We start from the raw sequence: 19,550 nt of genomic DNA on the forward strand, positions 1-19,550 counted from the left end.
GAGAGAGAGGGGAAGAGGAAGTGTCTTGGTCGTGGCCAGAAAGGGTTTAGAGTGGGTGGGGACAGTCAGTGTCAGCTCTCTGGACTCGTAGAGACCGACAGGATGGACTTCCTTCGGCAGCACCTCCCTGGGCTGCATCAGGCCTTGAGGGGGGCACTGGTGAGAGGGGCAAAAAGATGCTAGAGATTTCCAACCCATTCCCTGCTGCCTTACCTTCCCTCTTCCCTAGAGCTGGTCCTCACGCTTCAGGTCCCTTTCCTAGGAGCAGACAGCCTTCTCCCCCAATCTTTTCTGGATTTCAATCCCTCACCACCACAAATGTGCCCATACCTCTTCCAAGCCCAATTCTTTCTCTTTCTTATTCTTCTGTACATCCCAGTCCCTGTCTGTCTCCTTTCTGATCTCAGAACCCCTCTTTCTTACCCTGGACTCTTCTGGCCCAGGACCCCTGGGGACCACCTCTGAATGCCTTCACCCTCCTCTCGTTTGTCTTCTAGGATTCACTCAGCACCTTTGTGGCCTACCTCATAGGAGATGAGGTCCCCACGGTACAGAGGGAGGCACAGGCGGCCCGAGAACTAGAGGAGGTGGCGACAGGAAAACCAGAGGAAGGTCTAGAGGAGGAAGCAGGGGAGATTGTAGAGCGTCTTAGAGGTAGCCCAGGTGAGGGGAATGGAGGACTGGAAGGGTCTGGAAGGACGGGAACATGCCAGGAGGGAAGCTCAGCTGAACAGACCTGGGGATGGAGAGCAGGTACCTCCCATGGGCCCCAAGCAGAGAGGCAGGATACTGGCACCTGGGAGGTAGTCAAGGGCCAGGAGCCAAGTGACCCTTTGGAGGCTGAGGCAGGGCCTAAGACTCAACAAGACAGGAGCCGTGGAGCCCTGGAGAACAGCGAGGAAGCCAATGAGCAGGAAGTGAGCAGAAGGGAGACACTGAGAACCTGGGAACAGCAGGAGGAGGAGGAGGAGGAGGAGGAGGAAGATGGCTGGGTGACAGGGCAAGGGATGGCCAGAGGGGTGGAGCCACAGCCAGGGAAGCCTGAGCTGAGTATGGAGAAGGTGGCAGACAGTGGGAAGGAGACTGAGCAGGGAGACGAGGAAGCAGCTACAGAAACTAAAGGGCTTGGGGAGAAAGAGACTGCGAGGGAAGAAGTGGGGATGGAGGTGGTGTGGGGTGGAGAGAGCTCAAGGGTATTAGAGAGTACACAGGGCCCAGGGACAGAATCTGGAGACTGGATAGCCCCAGGTAAAGAGGAGGCTGGCATGGCTTCAGCCAGGGAGGACACTGACTTCTTAGAAGTCAAGGAAACAGACTATGGACTCCGCTTTGGAAAAAGCATTCCAGAAGCTAGTGAAAGAGGCTGGGTCCCCCAGAGAGATCAGGAGGAGGAAGTAGACGAGAGGGGAGATATGGAAAGAAGGCTTCTTTTCCTCACACAGACCCAGGTCTTAGGGCCTGAGGGAACAGAGGAAGCAGCAGATGGACAGACAACAGAAAGAAAGACTGAAGGCCAGAAACCAGAGAAGGCAGGGGATGGTTCTGAAGGGGAGGGTGACCTGTGTGGTAAAGAGACTGTGAGGAGCCTGGATTTAACAGTCAGCGTTGACAAGGCCAGTCAGGGAGAGGAGGCCCCAGCTGCTAGACTGGCCCTGGACGATGAAGCTGAAGATCAAACAGATGTAGAGGCAATCCCAGAGGCCAGGCCTGAGGAGGAGTTCATAGATGAGAGGAATGAGAAGGCTCACATCAGCCAAAAAGCTCTAGAGGTGAAGGTCACTGAATACCAGGAGCCTGAGCCATGGGGAAGCACCCAGATTCCAGCTGGGCAAGCTGAGGAAGCGCAGAATGAAGATGAGCTTGAGAGAGACCCAATCCACAGGGAAGAACGGGGAGAAAGGGGGCTGGAGGCACACCCCCAGCACCTGGGACCTGAAGATCCTGAGCTTCCTGAAGCAGAAACCTGGGAAAACGGGGGGAGGAAAGGCACAGAGAGCAGAAATGTCCAGGAGGATAAAGATGCTGAAGGTGGGGAGGAGGAGGAGGCTGTAAGCCAAGCACTGGAGGCAGAGGCTGAGGGAAGGCCATTGTCTGAACTGCCAGAGATCCAGACACATGGAACAGAAGAGGGCCAGGCCTCCGACACAGAGAACCAGGCACTAGCAGAAAGCCAAAGGGCGGAGGCAGAGACAAGCCAGTCACTGGCAGAGTCAGAGGCTAGAAAGGGCAAGGCTGGTGAAGTGGAGGTCACAATGCCAGGGGAGGCAGACAGTGGAGGCTGCAGGCTAGAGGAAGCAGTTTTGAGTCTTCAAGGCAGCCAGGACCCAGGGACCAGTTCTTGGGATGCTGAGATTGTGGGGGATGAGGCTGGGGAAGGACCAGAAAAGGAGGCTGGTGTTTCTTGGGAGGAGGCATCTGAGAGAGGCTGGGAGTCTGAAGGGCAGGAGAAAGTCATAGAGGGAGAGAACCAAGCTGGGCAGGAGGTTGGCGCAGTGGGCTCAGCAGAAGAGCCAACTGGCCCAAGTAGCCAAGCAGAGGCTAGTGAGGCCAAGGAGAAAGAACAGGCCGAGGAGGGACGATCCACCATGGAAGAAGGGATTGGTGAAATGGATGATACTAGGTCAGGTTCCCAGGCAGCCAGAGCACAGGGAACTGAAGCCATGGCACAGGTTGAGGGGCTTCTGGAAGACACTAAAGAAGGGCAAGTGAAGGAGCCAAGAGAAGCCAGCGAGGGGCAGCGTGGGGACCACCACCCTGAGGGAGAAGCAGAAAAGCTGCTAGGGGTGGAGGATCACGTGACTGGACACCAGACCCTGGAGGCCCAGGGGGCGGAGCCAGAAGCCCTGGAGGATCACGTGACTGGAGACCAGACACTGGAGGCCCAGGAGCCCCAGGGGCAGCTGCCACCACCCCAGGTCTCTGCAGAGGCCGTGTGTGCACCCTCGGAGACCACAGAAGCCGTGGAAAGTACCAGAGACGATCCTGGCAACAGCTGGAGTGAGGTGAGGGCTCAAGCTTGATCCAGGGTGCACCAAGAAGAAATAAAAGCCAACCCAATAACCCACTTGTGTCCCACTCCCCCCCCCCCCCCATTCTACAGGCTCTGCTCCCTGGGACCCGCTTGGATGTCTCCGTCCCACGGAGCCGTGTGCTCCTCTCAAGAAGCTCGTCCCAGAAGCGCTCGAGGCCCTCTTTCCGTCGGTCCCTTGTCCCTGAGCAGCAGGAGGACACTCCCTGCGCCCAGCCCCAGCAGGAACCATCAGCTCCTGAACACAGACCTCTTCAGCTAGAGGAAGCCCTGGAGCCAAGCCCCCCCAAACCTGAAGGGACCCCAGTGCCAGCCAGGAGAAGGCCCACAGGACATGGGTAAGCACTGGGACACCGCCCTGGGGGATGGGGAAGACCCGAAGGACCAAGTGTCACCGGCCTCTCTCCCACCCCTAGATTTGGCATGGCTCATCCTGGCATGATGCAGGAACTACAAGCCCGACTGGCTAGGCCGAAACCCCAGTGAGCCAGGCCCCCCAGAGAGACTCCGAAGGTTCTACTGGGCTCTGCTCACCCCTGACTTCCTCAGTCTCTTAATGTATCATTCACGGAACCAACAAAACCCAAACATCTATGGAAGACCTTGACTATAAGGAACCTGATTTTTCTTTTTCTTTTTTTGGCGGTTGTGGGGCCTGAACTCTGGGCCTGGGCACTGTTCCTCAGCTCTTCAGCTCAAGGCGAGCGCTCTACCAAGGAACCTGATTTTGCAATGCTGGTGCATTGTCCCCCACACCCGATTACCCCCACTGGGACTGAAGGACCCTAAGTGGAGAGTCCTTTTTTTCAGAGGGAAACTTCACAAACCCTCACCTGGACCCAGTGACAGGTCCACTTGTTTCGACGAACACCTCTCCAACCTGTTTCTTCCAGCAGGAAGACTGGGGGTTGGACACTAGTGTTCTACAGTTTTCCCTTTCTGGCCCTCATACCCTACTATGCCCAGCTCCACAGAGCTGTGTAGATACTACTACTGGCATAGAAGCCAGTCCAGAGGAAAGAGGTTCAAAGGGCCTGGGGCCACCACTTGGAATCAAAAGAGCATGAGTTAGGGTAGCAGAATATCTGCCTTGAGTTTCTCCAAAATGGCAGTGCAGCCCCAGAACTCTCCTGGTTACTCTGGCAACTGCCAGCTGAGCAGGTTGGGTTTGGAATGGGGTGGGGGTTGTGGGTCAAGAATCCCAATAAATGTATGAGCCAAGAAGGGATCAGGGTAGAGCCTGAAATTGCCAACTCCATCCTGGGCCATCGGGTCCCATGGGTGCCAGGTGCCCTCCTGCGTAAGGAAACTGAAACAGAGAGGGCAAGGTTTGTTCACTTTTAATTCCAGTACCCAGTATGGCAGCCCCGCCTGAGGATGAAGCAATAAATAAACGATTGTCTTCCCAAACAATAAATAAATATCCAAGAAATAAATACGTGGCAAGAACTGAAGGGGCTTTAAGTTACTGGGTGGGGACTGAGAGGGTGGTAGAGCTCAGCTTGGTCTGAGGCGACTATGTTGGAAACTGGCCTATTCCCAAACTCCAGTCCTAAAGGGGAAAGGAAGGAGTTAAAAGATCACTCCATCCGGGGTTTTGGGAGCTCCAAGCCAGGCCAGGGTAGCCCACCTTGGAGAGCAGCAGCAAGTCCCTAACGGCTCTGGACAGGACAAGTTCCAAGGAGCGTAGTAGCTGGTAGGTATAGAGTAGCTGGGGCCAGGACACTTGGGGTGACACCTGGATGGGGCTGCCCAGAGCCCCTAGGGACAGCCCCTTCTCCTCTTCTTCCTCTTCTTCCTCCATTTCCTCCTGGGGGAGACTGAATCCTGCAGCCAGCACCTGTAAGGAAAGAGCGTCAGCTCACACACAGGCCCCAAGGAGAATCTGAATAAATCCCAGTGCTGGGCACTGGTGGCTCCCACCTATAATCCTAGCTACTCAGGAGGCTGAGGTCTGAGGATGGCAGTTCAAAGCCAGCCTGGGAAGGTAAGTCTGTGAGAATCATCTCCAATAAACCATCAGAAAACCGAAAGTGACGCTGTAGCTGAAAGTGGTAGAGTACTACCCATGAGCAAAAGAGCTCAGGGACAGCACCCAGGCCCGGAGTTTATGCCCACGACCCAAACAAATAAACCTCAGTGCTCAGCCGCTCCTCATGACATCAGTAATTCCAAAGCCATATTTTCCTCAGCCAGCTTGGCTTTAAATTTTTCAGAGTGTCTTCCCACGTTATATTCATTTGTGTGTGGTGTGTGTGTGTGTGTGTGTGTGTGTGTGTGTGTGTGTGTGTGTGTGTGTGTGTGTGTGTGTGTCTGTCTGTCTGTCTGTCTGTCTGTCTGTCTGTCTGTGTGTGTGAGTGCCAGTCCTGGGATGTGAACTCATGGCCTGTTCCTGAAATTTTTTTGCACGAGGCTAGCACTCTACCATTTGAACCACAACTCTATTTTCAGATTTTGGGTGGTTAACTGGAGATCAAGAGTCTTAAGACTTTCCTAAGCCAGGCTGGCATGAAACCAAAATACTCCAATCTCAGACACTTGAGTAGCTAAGATTAGAAACATGAATTGTCTGCACTCAGTCTGTTTTTTTTTTCCCCCTAAGAAAATGGAAGGTAAGCCAGGCACTGGTGGCTCACGCCTGTAATCCTAGCTGCTAAGGAGGCTGAGATCTGAGGATCGCAGTTCCAAGCCAGCCTGAGCAGAAAAGACCGAGAGACTCTTTAACTCCAATAAACCACTCAGAAAAACGGGAGTGGGAGTGGCACTGTGGCTCAAGTGGTAGAGCGCTAGCCTTGAGCTGAAGAGCTCAGGGACAGTGCCCAGGCCCAGAGTTCAGGCCCCATGACCAACAACAACAACAGAAAAAGAAAATGGTGCTGGTGGCTCATATCTCAGCTACTTACTCAGGAGGCTGAGATCTAAGGGTCATGATTCAAAGCCAGCCCAAGCAGATAAATCCATGAGACTCTCATCTCCAATTAACCATCAAAAAAGCCAAAAGCAGAGTTGTGGGTCAAGTGGTAGAGCACCATCCCTGAGCAGAGTAAAAGCCATGTGAGAGCACAAGGCCCTGAGTTTAAGCCTTAGTAGCTGCGTGCACGCACAGGTGCACGCACACACACACAAGTGCACACTGGCGAGAGGAGGAAAAGAAAAGACGAAAGGGAAGTTATAGAGCTCTGTGGAATGGTCGCAGAGTTGAGTTTCTTTCCCAGGACTGTTCTCGAGGCTGGAATACAGGGAGATAGGGTACCAGGAGTTCCTCTGCCATTAAGGATTATCTCCAGATTTTACTTTCATGAAAGGTAAAATTTCTATTGCCCGTTGCAACACTCAGGAGAAGTCAGCGAATCAGAGGGCTGGGCTGTCGGCCTGCTGTTGACAGTGGACACTGACGTCATTGGAGACTAGCCCCTAAGAGCAGGCAGAAACTCAGGGAGCAAAGCCTAAGTGTGTAATCCACACTTTCAGGGGGTCTGAAGTCTCTTCCCCAGATGTCCTCAACCTGAGAGCAGAGGTGATATTTTTTTTTTAGGGGGAGGGCTAGTCCTGGAATTTTGAACTTGCCTTCAGGCTTGCTCAACAGGCACTCTAGCCCAGCGCCGGTGGCTCAGGCCTATCATCCTAGCTACTCAGGAGGCTGAGACCTGAGGATCATGGTTCAAAGCCAGCCCGGGCAGGAAAGTCCAGGAGATTCTTATCTCCAATAAACCACTAGAAAACTGGAAGTGGTGCTGTGGCTGAAGCGGCAGAGCACTTGCCTTGAGCTGAAGAGCTAAGGGACAGCGCCCAAGCCCAGAGTTCAAGCCCCATGACAGACAAAAAAAAAACAAAAAACAAAAAAAAACAGGCACTCTACCAAATTTTTTTTTGAGGTGGGGGCAGTCCTGGGCCTTGAATCCTGGACCTGGGCACTGTCCCTAAGCTCCTTTTGCTCAAGACTAGCACTCTACTACTTGAGCTACAGTATTACTTGTGGTTTTTTTTGCAGTTAATTGGAACTAAAAGTCTCACAACCTTTCCTGCCAGGGCCTGGCTTTCAACTGTGATCCTCAGATTTCAGCCTCCTGAGTAGTTAGGTTTGCAAACCTATATGAGTTACTGTACTCAACTCTTTTTCTTTTTCTTTTTCTTTAGTTATTTTTCAAATAGAGTCTCCCACTTTTGCCCAGGGTTGGCCTCAGATTTATTCTACTTATGCCTCCTGAGTCATTGGGATTACAGGTGTGTACCACATGCCTAGTATAAGAATATTTTTTAAGGCAGACAAATAATTTTGTATGTGATTTTTTTTTGGTCAGTCATGTGGTTTGAACTCAGGGCCTGAATGCTGTCCCTTAGCTCTTCAGCTCAAGGCTAGTGCTCTACCACTTGAGCTACAGTGCCACTTCTGGTTTTCTGGTGGTTTATTGGGGATAAGAGTTTCACAGACTTTTGTGCCCCGGCTGGCTTTGAACTTCAATCCTTAGTTCTCAGCCTCCTGAGTAGCTAGGATTAGAGGCGTGAGCCACCGGTACTGGCTTGTGTGTGATTTTGTGTGTGTGTGTGTGTCAGTCCTGGGGCTTCAACTCAGGGCCTAAGCACTGTCCCTAAGCTATTTTTTGCTCAAGGCTAGTGCTCTACTACTTGAGCTACAGTGCCATTTCCATCTTTTTCTGTTTATGTGGTACTGAGGCATCAAACCTGGGGCTTCGTGCATGCTAGGAAAGCCCTGAGCCACCACTGAGCCTTGTGTGTGAATCTTGGAGTCAATTCCACTCTACCTGGAAATGGAGATGCCTCTGGAGATCCCGGAGATCCAGCCTTGTGGCCCACAGCTGCCTTCTCTCTGAGCTGGTCCAGCCCTCCTGGCCCCCCAACCTTCTCAGCAGTTCATGGAAGGGCTGCAGGCTCATGGAGAGGAAGCAGAGGCGCTCTGGGTCCTATGAAGAAGAAAAGAGAAGAGTCAGCAAAGTAGGCCACAGGCCAGGCTAGGTCAAGGATGGATGACCTCATCAAGCCCCACCCCCTCTCTATCTGGATCTTATTTCCAATTCAACCTCCAGCCTCCATTCCATTCTCCATTTTTTTCCCCTCCTTTTTCTTTTAAATTTCGATGCACATACTGGGGCTTGGACTCAGGGCCTTCTACCCTTGCTTTTTACTCAAAGTTAGCACTTTACCAATTAAGCCACAACTCCACTGCTGACCTTTTACTGGTTAATTGGAGATAGGAATCTCATTCATGGTACTGGGCACTGGTGGCTCTTGCCTACAATCCTAGCTACTCAGGAGGCTCAGATCTGAGGATTGTGGTTCCAAGCCAGTCTGGGCAGAAAAGTCTATGAGACTCTTATTTCCAATTAACTACTCAAAAAAGCTGCAAGTGGCACTGTGGCTCAAGTGGTAGAGCACGCACCTTGAATAAAAGAAGCTCAGGGACAGTACCCAGGCCCAGAGTTCAAGCCCCATGGCCAGAAACAAACCAAAAACCAAAAACAAACACTAAATCTCATGGACTTTTCCTGTCCTGGCTGGCTTTGAACCCTGATCCTCAGATCTCAGCCTCCTGAGTAGCTAGGATTACAGGCGTGAGCCACCAGCAATGGCCCCCAATTTGACTTTCAACATATCCCCTCATCTCTGGTTGTTCTCATTTCCATCACAATCACCAGCCCATCTTTTCCACATTAACCACTCTTCCCAAACTCCTTCCATTCCCACCCTACTTCTTCCGTGCCCCGTGTCATTCTCATGTCTTTCCTTGACCTCCATTGATGCATTCGACCTTTTATGCCCAATGACACATTCAGTCTCCTCCAGATTCTCTCCCTCAATTCATTTCCCACCCAATTCACGTCATCTTATCAGCCCCAGCCTTACTACAACACCTCCCCAGTCCACCCCCCAACCCCTCAACTCACAGAGAGATGGCGCCAGGCCTGGAAGGTCAGGGAGACATTGGGGAGCTGTTCCCCCAAAGGCAGCAGATCCAGGCTCACTCCTGGCAGGCGAGATTCAGCCTGAGTAATAAGGTCTGTTAGTGGGGGACCAGCAGGACTTGAGGGGGTTCCCCGATCCCCAGAGTCAGCTGTGTTAGACTCACAAAGTGGTGGGCCTGACCCCGAACTTCTGAGAGCAGCTTTCTGGCGAGATGCAGGCTGATGGTGAACTCTCTTTGCAGCTCCTTCAGGCTCTGGGGCGGCCTTGGGAACCCCCAGACGCCAGCTTGTACCAGAAGCAGGGAAAGAAGCAACAGGCTGAGCCCTGGAAGGATGGAGAACTTCAGAGAAGAAAGGGAACCAGCCTTTCCTGAGCCTACACTATGATCAAGCACTGGGATCTCACCTTAGTTTTCTCTCCCTTCCCTCCCTCCCTTCCTCCCTCCCTCCCTCCCTCCCTTTCTTCTCTCTTTCCTACTATTAGGCTTAAATCCAGGCCCTGGGTGCTGTCTCTTAGCTTTTTCCACTCAAGGCTAGAGTTCTCCCACTTGAGTCACAGCTCTACCTCCAGCCTTTTGGTGGCTAATCAAAGATAAGTCTCACAGACTTTCCTACACAGGCTGACTTTGAATTGAGATCCTCAGCTCTCAGCCTCCTGAATAGCTATGATTACAGGCGTGAGCCACCGGCACCTGACATATTCTCCAGTTTTCAAAGAAGGAAAGGAAGGGCCAGTGGAGGGAGAGAGAGCCAGGCTTGGATTCCAAATCAGCCCACACAAAGCCTGCAGGCTTGTCCCAGGGAACCCAGGGAAGGCAGCCACCTGGCAGGCAGATCTGGGGACTCTCTGTTCTGCTAGGGATTCCTCAGGCTCAGCCAAGCAGCTGGAACACTTTAAATGTCCCCCTGCCAGCCCCAGGTGGCTCTCTCCCAGGGAGTCAGAAGGACAGGCTGGTCCAGCCTCCTCCCTGGCATCTGGGTGACTGGACAGGAGTCTGCCTGGTGCAGATCACAGAGTGAGTATGGGAGGGACAGGGGACAAAAAGGGAGAGCAGCCAGGAATGGGAGACTGAGGCTGTTTGTCCTTCTGGCCTCCCCTTGAGCAAGTCCCTTTTTTGTTCTGGGTCTCAGGTCCCCAGATGTATTATACGGTGCAGAGTGCCTCAAGTCCCATGTTTTCCTGGAAAGAAGGAAGCCAGAGCCATGTGGTGGGGGCTCTGGGAAGAGGCCAAGGGTCAGTGGTTTCTCCCTCAGAGCAAGGAAATCTAACAATTACAAGCATTTCACAATTCCCCTCGAAACCTAAACCAAAACTGACCCCAGATCCAGCCCTGCTCTGGGATCCTGGTGTGTCCATGCACAATCTTGTAAGCCCAAGCCCTGCTCCTCCATGAATCCTCAGCAAAGACTAAGAGAGAGCTTTGGGAGCTGTCCATGTGGCCCCCCCCCATCCATAAACTTTCAGTGGGATTTGGCAATGCCTAAGATCTCCCTAAGTGGCTTATGACCACTCTGACCCTCTGGCATCCTGGAGATATAAAGCAGAACAGGATCCTTCCTGTTCTCTAGAGGGTGGGGGTGTACAGTGAGGACCCCCAGATCCTGGTAGGTAGTGCTCACTTAGATTGAACTGTGCCAACTCATCCTTTCTTCCTTCCCATTCTTGGGGGCTCTGGAGCCCCCAGGCCGTCCCTACCCTCTCTGGTCAGTTCTGGGCTCTTGGGCTCTGTCTTCATCCTCCAACCTCAGCCCTACCTGGCCCTGCCATCTTCTCCTATACTTATAGCTCTTTTTTTTTTGCCAGTTCTGGAGCTTGAACTCAGGGCCTGGGCACTGTCCCTGGGCTTCTTTTGCTCAAGGCTTGCATTTTACCACTTGAACCACAGCACCACTTCTGGCTTTTTCTATGTATGTGGTACCGAGGAATCAAATCCAGGGCTTCATGCAGGTTAGGCAAGCACTCTATTACTAAGCCACATTCCCAGCCCCTACCCATAGCTCTTGCCCCTGCTTTCTTCATCCCCCCAACTACAGACTGGAATCTTTCCAAGTTAATCAGTCCTATTGGCTCCCGAATACATAAAAGCCCTCCATAGAGATGGGCTCAGTCAGGTGGCTCACGTCTGTAATCCTAGCTACTCAGGAGGCTGAGAGCCGATCATCAAAGTTCAAAGCTAGGCAAGAACGTTCATGAGACACCCAAAAAGCTTGCTGGAAGTGGAGGTGTGGTGACTCAAATGGTAAAGTGCAAGCCTTAAAGGAGCAAGCTAGAGGACAACACCCATGCCCTGAGTTTAAATCCCAGTATGAGCACAAATCAAATCAAATCAACCTAAAGCCTTCCACTTCAGTAAAGCTGTCCCTCTCCCCTCCCATTCCCCAGTCAGACCCAGAGTCTTGTGGCCAAGATGCAATCCCTCACCCCTTAACCCCATCCCACCCTGTCCCTCTCTCCCATCCTCAGCCCAGTCTCCAGCAAGCCTCCCTCCCCTCCACCCAGCCTCGGCCTCTGACTCACGCCAGCCAAGGTCTCCTGCCTCCTGGCCCATGTCAGGGCCCAGCCTGCGAGTGCAGCCATCTCGTGAGTAGGGGGGTCTTATACTGGGGGCTGCACCCGGTTTCACTTTCTATCCTGCTTGTACTTTCGGCTTTGTCTTCACTCAATCTTCCCTCTTCCCCACCCTTGCTAAAATGGGGAAATGTAATTTCCCTTCCCAGGGGGAGGGGGATTAGGGGTGACGGGAAGCTGGGGTTTCAGTCGATCCAAGCTTTGCTCTCAGGTCTAGCCTTCCTTCAATCAGGTCCCTTGCTCTTGGACAAGCTGTCCAGGTCTATCCATTGGTGGGGCTCTGAGACCTAACCCTGTCCTGTCTTCTAGCAGTCACCAAGACCATCATCCATCCACTGTCCTGAGCAAGATGGATGGCCAGGTAAGGGGATTGCCCACTGGGGCTTTGAGTCATCTTCGCTCTCTTGGTTTACCAGATAAATGAGGTTGTACGGGAAGTCAGAGCTCCATGGTGGCTGGATGTGTCTTTGGGTGTGGCGATCACGGGCTCAGTCTGCCATCCTCAGTGCTGGCACGAAGATGGATCATCTATACCTAGACTCTGGGATGGATGAGACCAAGTCCAAGGCCATGTCTGAGGTCAGCGTCAGCTCCATCCAAGGCTAATGGCCTTAGTCTTTAGCCAGAGTCATAGAGAGGATTAGGGCTCAGTATATCCACAGTCCAGACTTGGGTTGGGACTGGATGCAGAATCTAGAGCCAATATTCTGGCTCTGTCTGGTTTTGAAACTAGAGCAAAAGCCTGTGCCAGGCATAGCCAAAGATCTGGCTGAGACAATGACTTAGAAAGACTTAGTGCAGACTCAGGCTTGGGCTTGGGATAACACAGTTCAGTCAATGCTCCAAATCCGGGCTCAGCCTGTGGCCATTCTGCAGTTGTGTGAAATCAGGATCAAGGCTCAGCCAGGACCCACAATAATCCTCACACTTCTGGTCTACCGAGACCACGGTGGCACTCCCTGCCAGGAGGCCCTGCCTTGCCACACCCTGGAATTCCCATCTTCAGGGAGAACATGGGGGTTTCTTATTCTTCCCCAAGCTGCCACTTTCCTTTGGGGACTTGTGGGGTTTCCCTGCTGGGTCCCTGCTGTGAGACAGAAACCAAGGGGGCTTCCCCTTCCTGTACCCCACCTCCTCAGCCCTGCTTGGGCACTGACCACCAGCCCCACCTGAGACAAAGTGCCAAGAAAGTATCATCTGCAGCCTGTGAGCTGTGCACAGGGCTATGGATCCCAGGAGAAGGAATCTGGGCTGCAGGGGTCCAGCCACAGCATCAGGTGGTTTTCCTAGCAGCGCCTCCTAGTGGTGGTAGCTCTTACTTCCCAACAGGTGGGGCTGCTTATGGGAAGCATGTTGGATCACAACTTCCAGATCTCCTGCCCTTCTGAAGGCTCCCTGAGATCCTTTGCCCTGTTCCTTTCTCTACCCTTCAGCAGGAAGCAGTTGATTCCACCAGACACACTCCCATCCTCAACCTATTCCCCTCCAGCAAGTTTACACTCACTGTTTTCTTTTTTGTGCATGTGTGCCAGTACTGGGCTTGAACTCAGGGCCTGGGTGCTGTCTGTCCCTGAGCTTTTGTTTTTGCTCAACCACTTGAACCACAGCTCCACTAACAGATTTTTGGTAGTTCATGGGAGATCAGAGTCTGCACATACTTTCCTGCCCAGGCTGACTTCAAACTATGATCCTCAGCTATCAGCCTCCTGAGTAGCCTGGATTACAAGCACGAGACACCAGCGCTTGGTTTAGTTATTTATTTTTAGTAAGGTCTTCCTCAAGAGGACCCTATTTATTATTGGCTGAGATGTGGTGTCAGGCATTTCCAAAATAGCTAGGATCAGGTCCTAGCACTCTGTTTATGTTCTTGGAAGATGGTCCTGACCAGTGTGTGGCCATTTGGGTCTCAGTTTCCACAAGTGGGTTTTGGTGGATGGGCCTGTGGCTTGGGTTAGATCCAGGGGAAAATGGAAGGGATGTGGCCAGAAGGAGGAGAAAGGAAACCAGAAAGACTGGGGTATGGACTCTAATGTAGACCTCAGGTGAGTCACGGACCTGATTTAGACCTCAGTTTCCTCATTGAAACGTGACAGAAGTTTTCAAGGGTGGTTACTAGTATTACGTAAGGAAATAAAAACTGATTGGGAACATGACCAAAGGAACCATGAGCTTGGTTTCTGGTTCTGGGAACACAAAGAAAGGAACCATGAGCCTGGTTTTTGGTTCTTTCCCAAGCCTGAGGGACACTCCTGGGCTCAGAGTGGAATTGCATTCTGTAGATGTGACTTCAGGGTTCCTTCTGGGAGAGGAGTCTGCTTCAAGACACACAGGGACAGAATGAGGATTGGGCTTCATGACCCTGTTTCCAGCTTGGGCTGGAGGGGATCCCCCGGACTCTATATCAGCTCTGAGGCTTGGAGTAACCCTTAGGTGAAACCAAAATTTCATCAAAACTAAGATTTAAGTGAAACCAAGATGGCTCATGGTGGTTCATGCCTTTAATCCTAGCTACTCAAAAAGCTGAGATCTGAGGATTGCAGGTTTTTGTTTGTTTTTATCAGTCTTGGGGTTTGAACTCTGGGCTTGGGCACTGTCCCTCAGCTCTTCAGCTCAAGGCTAGTGCTCTACCACTTGAGCCACAGCACCACTACTGGTTTTCTGGTGTTTTATTGGAGATAAGAGTCTCATGGACTTTCCTGCCCAGGCTGGCTTTGAACCCTGATCCTCAGATCTCAGCTTCCTGAGTAGCTAGGATTACAGGCGTGAGCCACCAGCACCCAGCTGAGGATTGCAGTTTGAAGCCCATATAGGGAGGAAGGTCTGTGAGACTCATCTTCAGTTAACCACCAAAAAAGCCAGAAATGGAGCTGTGGCTCAAGTGATAGAGCATTAACCAGAAAAAGCTAAGGGACAGCACCCAGGACAGACCCGAAACCTTAAGTTCAAGCCCTAGTACTGGCACACACACACACAAACACATATACACATGTGTAAGCACCCCCCCCTCCGCGCCCCCTCCACAACTGTCCAGTGGAAAAGTCAAGGGAAAGGTAGAAATCTGGAAGCTTCCAGAACATTTGGAGAGATCCTGATGCAGGCACAGCTTCCCACTCAAAACAGGGAGCTTAAAGGAGGCCCACAGTCCCTCTCTTGAAAACCGTGATCCTCCTGTTTCTACCTTGAGGCTAGGATTTTCCTTTCCTTTCCTTTCCTTTCCTTTCCCTTCCTTTCCTTTCCTTTTGGTATCAGTTCTGGAGCTGGAACTCAGGGCTTAGGCACTGCCCCTACACTTTTCCACTCAAGGCTGACACTCTACCACTTGAGCTCCACTTCTAGCTTTTGGGTGGTTAGTTGGAGATAAGAGTCTCATGGACTTTCCTGACCAGGCTGGCTTTAAACCATGATCCTCAAATCTCCGCCTCCGGAGCAGCTAAGATGACAGGTGTAAACAACAGGTACCTGGCATTCTTTAAAGATTTTTTTTTTTTTGTAGGTTGTGGGGCCTGAACTCTGGGCCTGGCACTGTCCCTCAGCTCTTCAGCTCAAGGCAAGTGCTCTACCACTTGAGCCACAATGCCACTTCCAGCTTTTTCTGCTAATGTGGTGCTGAGGAATCGAACCCAGGGTCTCATGCATGCAAGGCAAGCACTGTACCACTGAGCCACCTTCTGAGCCCAGGTACAAGGCATTCTTTCCTTTTTTGCAAGTATTTGGTCTTGGCCTCGGGCTGTACTTGCTTTCCTTGCTCATCTGGTACTCTACCAACTTGAGCCATGCCTCCAACCTTGCTTTTTGCTGGTTAGTTTGGAGTCTTGTGAACTTTTCTGCCTGATTGGCCTCAAACTGAGATCTTCTGGACCTCAGCTTTCTGAATAGCTAGGATTACAGGTATGAGCCAGCAACATCTGGCTAGCTGGCTTTCTTCCTTTCCCTCCTTTCCTTTCTTCCTTCCTTTCTCTCTCTCTTTCTTTCTTTCTTTCTTTCTTTCTTTCTTTCTTTCTTTCTTTCTTTCTTTCTTTCCTTCCTTCCTTCCTTCCTTCCTTCCTTCTTTCCTTTTCCTTCTCCCCCCTCTCTTTCTTACTTTCTTTGTGCTGGGAATGGGACATAGAGTCTGGAGTATTCTAAGCACATGATTTGCCTCTGGTTATACCCAGCCCCACCAGGACATACTTCAAAGACTCTGCAAGAGGCTTGGGTGTCCAATTTTCTTCTCTCCCCCCACCCCTTGCCCCTAGTTTTGCCCCTAAATGTGCCTACGACTGTGGAGGGCTGGGAAGAGAGTTCCTTCGTTCCTGTGTGGAGACTGAGATCACTGTCCCCTGGCAACCTCAGGGGAGGGCAGATCTGGGAGGGGAGGGGGAGAGGTGTCTTTTCCCCAAGGGATGCTGATTACTGAGGCCACAGAAATGCACGTGGGCACAGGGCCAGGACTGAACTATGAGGGGCTTGAGGACCGGGCAGGTGGCTGGGGCTGTCAGATGTGAGAAGGAAGTCCAAGAGGCTGTGGCTACCGAGAAAATAATAGGCAGGCATGAACAGTCCCAGCTTGAGTCCCTGTGCCACTCTGCTCTTTCCTGTGTGCATTTTTCTTTTGGGGGGGGGGCTACTCAATGGCCCCTCTACGCTTCAGATTCCACATCTGTAAACCGAGGCCCCCCCACTCGCAGCCCCGTTTGCCTCTCAGCTTGGACCTGAGGATGAATTTGGGAGAATTTAAGGTTGGCCCCAGCTTGGGAATCCCACAGAGCTCTCTACTGGAGTTCAGTACTTCCTAGTGTGGGCTCAAAGACAAGGGGGGAGGCAAGTCAGGCAGCAGGAGGGGGACTCCTGGGACAGTTACGAGCAGAACACGGGACTGGCACTGAGCAGCTGTGTGACCCTAGGCAAGTGCTTTAACTTCTCTATGCCTCATTTTTCCCCATCTGCCCATGAGAAGGAGGGGAAAAAGAACACAACAGATGAGAGGATTTGCTGTGTGACATGCTTAGCACAGTGTGGCGTGTGGTAACCCTGAGGTTTAGCTATTATTAGAATCCAAGGCTTGACCCACAGGAAATTCTCAAGAAATGCTAGCTGTCATTAATAGGGCTGAAGGAAAGAGAGAGGTGGGGGAAGAAGGTGAAGAGAGATGAGGCTGAAGTCAGAGCTGAGGAAGTTGAGGGGTTCGGGGTAAGAAGGAGGAGTCATAGAAAGGGACTAGAGACCCCCATATATACATATACATATGCATATATATATATATATATACACACACACATATATATATATATGTATATGTATATATAAGCCACAGCCCAGAATCCTCTCTGGCCTTCACCTAGATGCCTCTACCTCGCCCTAGTCAGCCCTGGCCAGCATGCCCCTAGCCAGTCTTGGCCACTGTATGAACCCCACCCCCAGAAGAGTGGGGTGATTTGTATAAAAAGATAGAAGCTGGACGCTGTAATCCTGACTACTCAGGAGGCTAAGATCTGAGGATCAAGGTTTGAAGCCAGCCCAGGCAGGAAAGTCCATGAGACTCTTATCTCCAATGAAGCAGCAACAAGCTTGAAGTAGAGAGCTGTGGCTTAAGTGGTAGTGTACCAGTATTGAGTGAAAAAGCTAGGCGAAAAGGGCAAGGCTCCGAGTTCAAGCCCTAGTACCAGCACAAAAACAAACAAAACCCCCCTAGCCAGTCAACTGACCAACCAATGAAACAAATAAGAAAAAAGGGATACATACAACAACTATATCCTTTCTATGAAGGTCTCCAGAGGAGCTGGGATTGCAAATGTGCCCACCAAACCTGGTTTATTTTGTTGAGGTCTCACTAACTTTTGCCTAGACTAGATTCCAACCATCTCTACCTACCAAGTAAGTCACTGTGTGTGTGTGTGTGTGTGTGTGTGTGTGTGTGTGTGTGTGTGTGTGTGTGTGTGTGCTACTGAGGTTTGAATTCAGAGTCATAATCAACCTCGTTTGAGCTGCACTACTGCCCTTTTGCATTCTTCCCCTTCTCTCCCCCTCCCTTTTTTGTGTTGGTCTTGGTGCTTCAACTCAGGGTCTGAGCCCTTTTGCTCAAGACTGGCACTCTACCACTTTGAGCCACCGCGCCACTTCCAATTTTCTGGTGGTTATTTGGAGATAAGAGCCTCATGGTCTTTCCTGCCTACAGTCCTCACATCTCAGCCTCACTCAATAGCTAGGATTACCAACCTAAGCCAGCAGCACCTGTCTGTTTTTTTTATTTTTCATTTCTATTTTTTGCCAGTTCTGGGGCTTGAACTCAGGGCCTGGGCACTGTCCCTGAGCCTCTCTGTGCTCAAGGTTAGTGCTCTACCACTTGAGCCACAGCATCACTTCTGCCTTTTTCTGCTTATGTGGTACTGAGGAATGGAACCCAGGGCTTCATGCATGCAAGGCAAGCACTCTACCAGTGAGCCACCTTCCCAGCCCACTGGCTTTTATTTATTTTTTGAAGACAGGATCTCACACTTTTGCCTCAGCCAGCCTCAAACCAAAATTTTCTCACCTCTATTTCTATAGTATTTGGGATTTACAGGTATGGGCCATCCTGTCCTGTATATATGACTTCAGTGGGAAAAAAGGCTCCTAGGGTGCATAGCCCAAGCCTCCAGAGGAGAAGTTTGAATCTGGGAAATGGTATTTATCTTAATTGCCTGGTGTGGTCCATATATAATTTGCAAAGGCCACTCCCCTGCCTATAGAGCTCGGGATACCAAGGGGAATGAATGAACTGATCTTTCAGAGTCACCCTTTCCACCGCAAGGGCAAGGCTGTAGTCTGTGGTTGAGAGCAAAATTGCATCCTGTTTCTATAACAAGTACTTAGAAACTACTTCTACTTTTTTGCATGCAGTATTGGAGCTTGAACCCAGGGTCTGTGTACTGTCCCTTAGTTATCTTTTTAGTGTAATTTTATTGTTATTAAAGTGCTATACAGAGGGGCAACCATTTTATAAGTTTGGCAATGAGTACAATTCTTTTTGGACAATGTCACCACTCCCTTTGCTTTTTCCCTGTCCCTTAGTTCTTTTACTCAAAGCTGATGCTCTACTGCTTAAACCACACCTCTACTTCTGGCTTATTGGTGGTGAACTGGAAGTAAGAGTTTCACGGACTTTTCTGCCCTGGATGGCTTTGAACTGAGACTCTCATATCTCAGCTTCCTGAGTAACTAGGATTAGAGGTATGATTACAATGAACAGCTTTCTTTCCTTCTTTCTTTCTCTCTTTCTCTCTCTTTCTTTCTTTCTTTCCTTCCTTCCTTCCTTCCCTCCCTGTTTCCCTCCCTCCCTTATTTCTTCCTTCCTTCTTTCCTTTCCTTCCTTCTTTCTTTCTTTTCTTCCTTGCCAGTCCTGGGGCTTGAACTCTGGGCCTGGGCGCTGTCCCTCAGCTCTTCAGCTCAAGGCTAGCACTCTACCATTTGAGCCACAATGCCACTTCCAGTTTTCTGGTGGTTTATTGGAGATAAGAGTGTCACGGACTTTCCTGCCCAGGCTGGCTTTGAACCAAGATCCTCAAATCTCAGCCTCCTAGCCAGATGCTGGTGGCTCATGCCTATAATCCTATCTACTCAGGAGGCCCAGATCTGAGGATCAGGGTTCAAAGCCAGCCCGAGCAAGAAACTCAGTGAGACTCTTATCTCCAATAAACCACTCAAAGCTGAAAGTGGCGCTGTGGCTCAAGTGGTAGAGCGCTAGCCTTGAGCTAAAGAGCTGAAGGACAGCACCCAGGCCCAGAGTTCAAGCCCCACCACTGACAAAAAATAAATAAATCTCAGCCTCCTGAGTAGCTAGGATTACAGGCATGAACCACTGGTGCCCGGCCAGTGGTGCTCTGCCTCTGGAGCCTCAGCTTCACTTCCAGCCTTTTGGTAGTTTATTGAAGATATGAGTCTCATTGACTTTCCTGTCCAGGCTGCCTTTGATCTGTGATTCTCAGATCTCAGCCTCTTTCCAGGCATGAGCCATCAGTTCCTGTGTCTGGCTTTCTAAAACACGTACTATGTTCAGATCCTAAGGAGAAAATGG

General features: G+C 51.1%; 2 protein-coding genes across 3 annotated transcripts; one reads left to right on the forward strand and one right to left on the reverse strand.

Annotated features, from left to right (window-relative positions):
• Positions 1–50: 50 nt before the first annotated feature.
• On the forward strand, positions 51–4,081 carry LOC138841718 (apolipoprotein B receptor-like). Its single transcript, XM_070042538.1, has 4 exons — positions 51–159; positions 498–3,002; positions 3,101–3,366; positions 3,445–4,081. Exons 1-4 carry the CDS (start codon positions 103–105, stop codon positions 3,512–3,514), a joined length of 2,898 nt encoding a protein of 965 aa, XP_069898639.1. The 5' UTR covers positions 51–102; the 3' UTR covers positions 3,515–4,081.
• Positions 4,082–4,452: 371 nt separating this feature from the next.
• LOC138841721 (interleukin-27 subunit alpha-like) lies at positions 4,453–12,034 on the reverse strand. 2 transcript variants are annotated; one of them, XM_070042548.1, is made up of 5 exons: positions 11,468–12,034; positions 9,114–9,274; positions 8,932–9,030; positions 7,792–7,950; positions 4,453–4,868 (listed from the first exon to the last, which is right to left on the reverse strand). In XM_070042548.1, the coding sequence occupies exons 1-5, from the start codon at positions 11,496–11,498 to the stop codon at positions 4,581–4,583; spliced, it is 738 nt and encodes a 245-aa protein (XP_069898649.1). In that variant the 5' UTR covers positions 11,499–12,034; the 3' UTR covers positions 4,453–4,580. The 2 variants fall into 2 exon arrangements, with proteins under 2 accessions (XP_069898649.1, XP_069898650.1); XM_070042549.1 differs by lacking the exon at positions 11,468–12,034 and adding an exon at positions 9,642–9,674.
• Positions 12,035–19,550: the final 7,516 nt, after the last annotated feature.

The sequence above is a fragment of the Dipodomys merriami genome, unplaced genomic scaffold, assembly GCF_024711535.1.
Source record: "Dipodomys merriami isolate MVZ:Mamm:240054 unplaced genomic scaffold, mDipMer1.0.p SCAF_328, whole genome shotgun sequence".
Classification (NCBI taxonomy): Eukaryota; Metazoa; Chordata; class Mammalia; order Rodentia; family Heteromyidae; genus Dipodomys; species Dipodomys merriami.

Coding starts and splice junctions, on each gene's coding strand:
- LOC138841718 (XM_070042538.1), top strand. CDS start 103: ATGGACTTCCTTCGGCAGCACCTCCCTGGGCTGCATCAGGCCTTGAGG. Junction 3,003..3,100: donor CTGGCAACAGCTGGAGTGAG/GTGAGGGCTCAA, acceptor CCCATTCTACAG/GCTCTGCTCCCTGGGACCCG. Junction 3,367..3,444: donor AGAAGGCCCACAGGACATGG/GTAAGCACTGGG, acceptor TCCCACCCCTAG/ATTTGGCATGGCTCATCCTG.
- LOC138841721 (XM_070042548.1), bottom strand. CDS start 11,498: ATGGGCCAGGAGGCAGGAGACCTTGGCTGGC. Junction 9,275..11,467: donor GGCAGGAGACCTTGGCTGGC/GTGAGTCAGAGG, acceptor CCATCCTTCCAG/GGCTCAGCCTGTTGCTTCTT. Junction 9,031..9,113: donor GGGGTCAGGCCCACCACTTT/GTGAGTCTAACA, acceptor CTTATTACTCAG/GCTGAATCTCGCCTGCCAGG.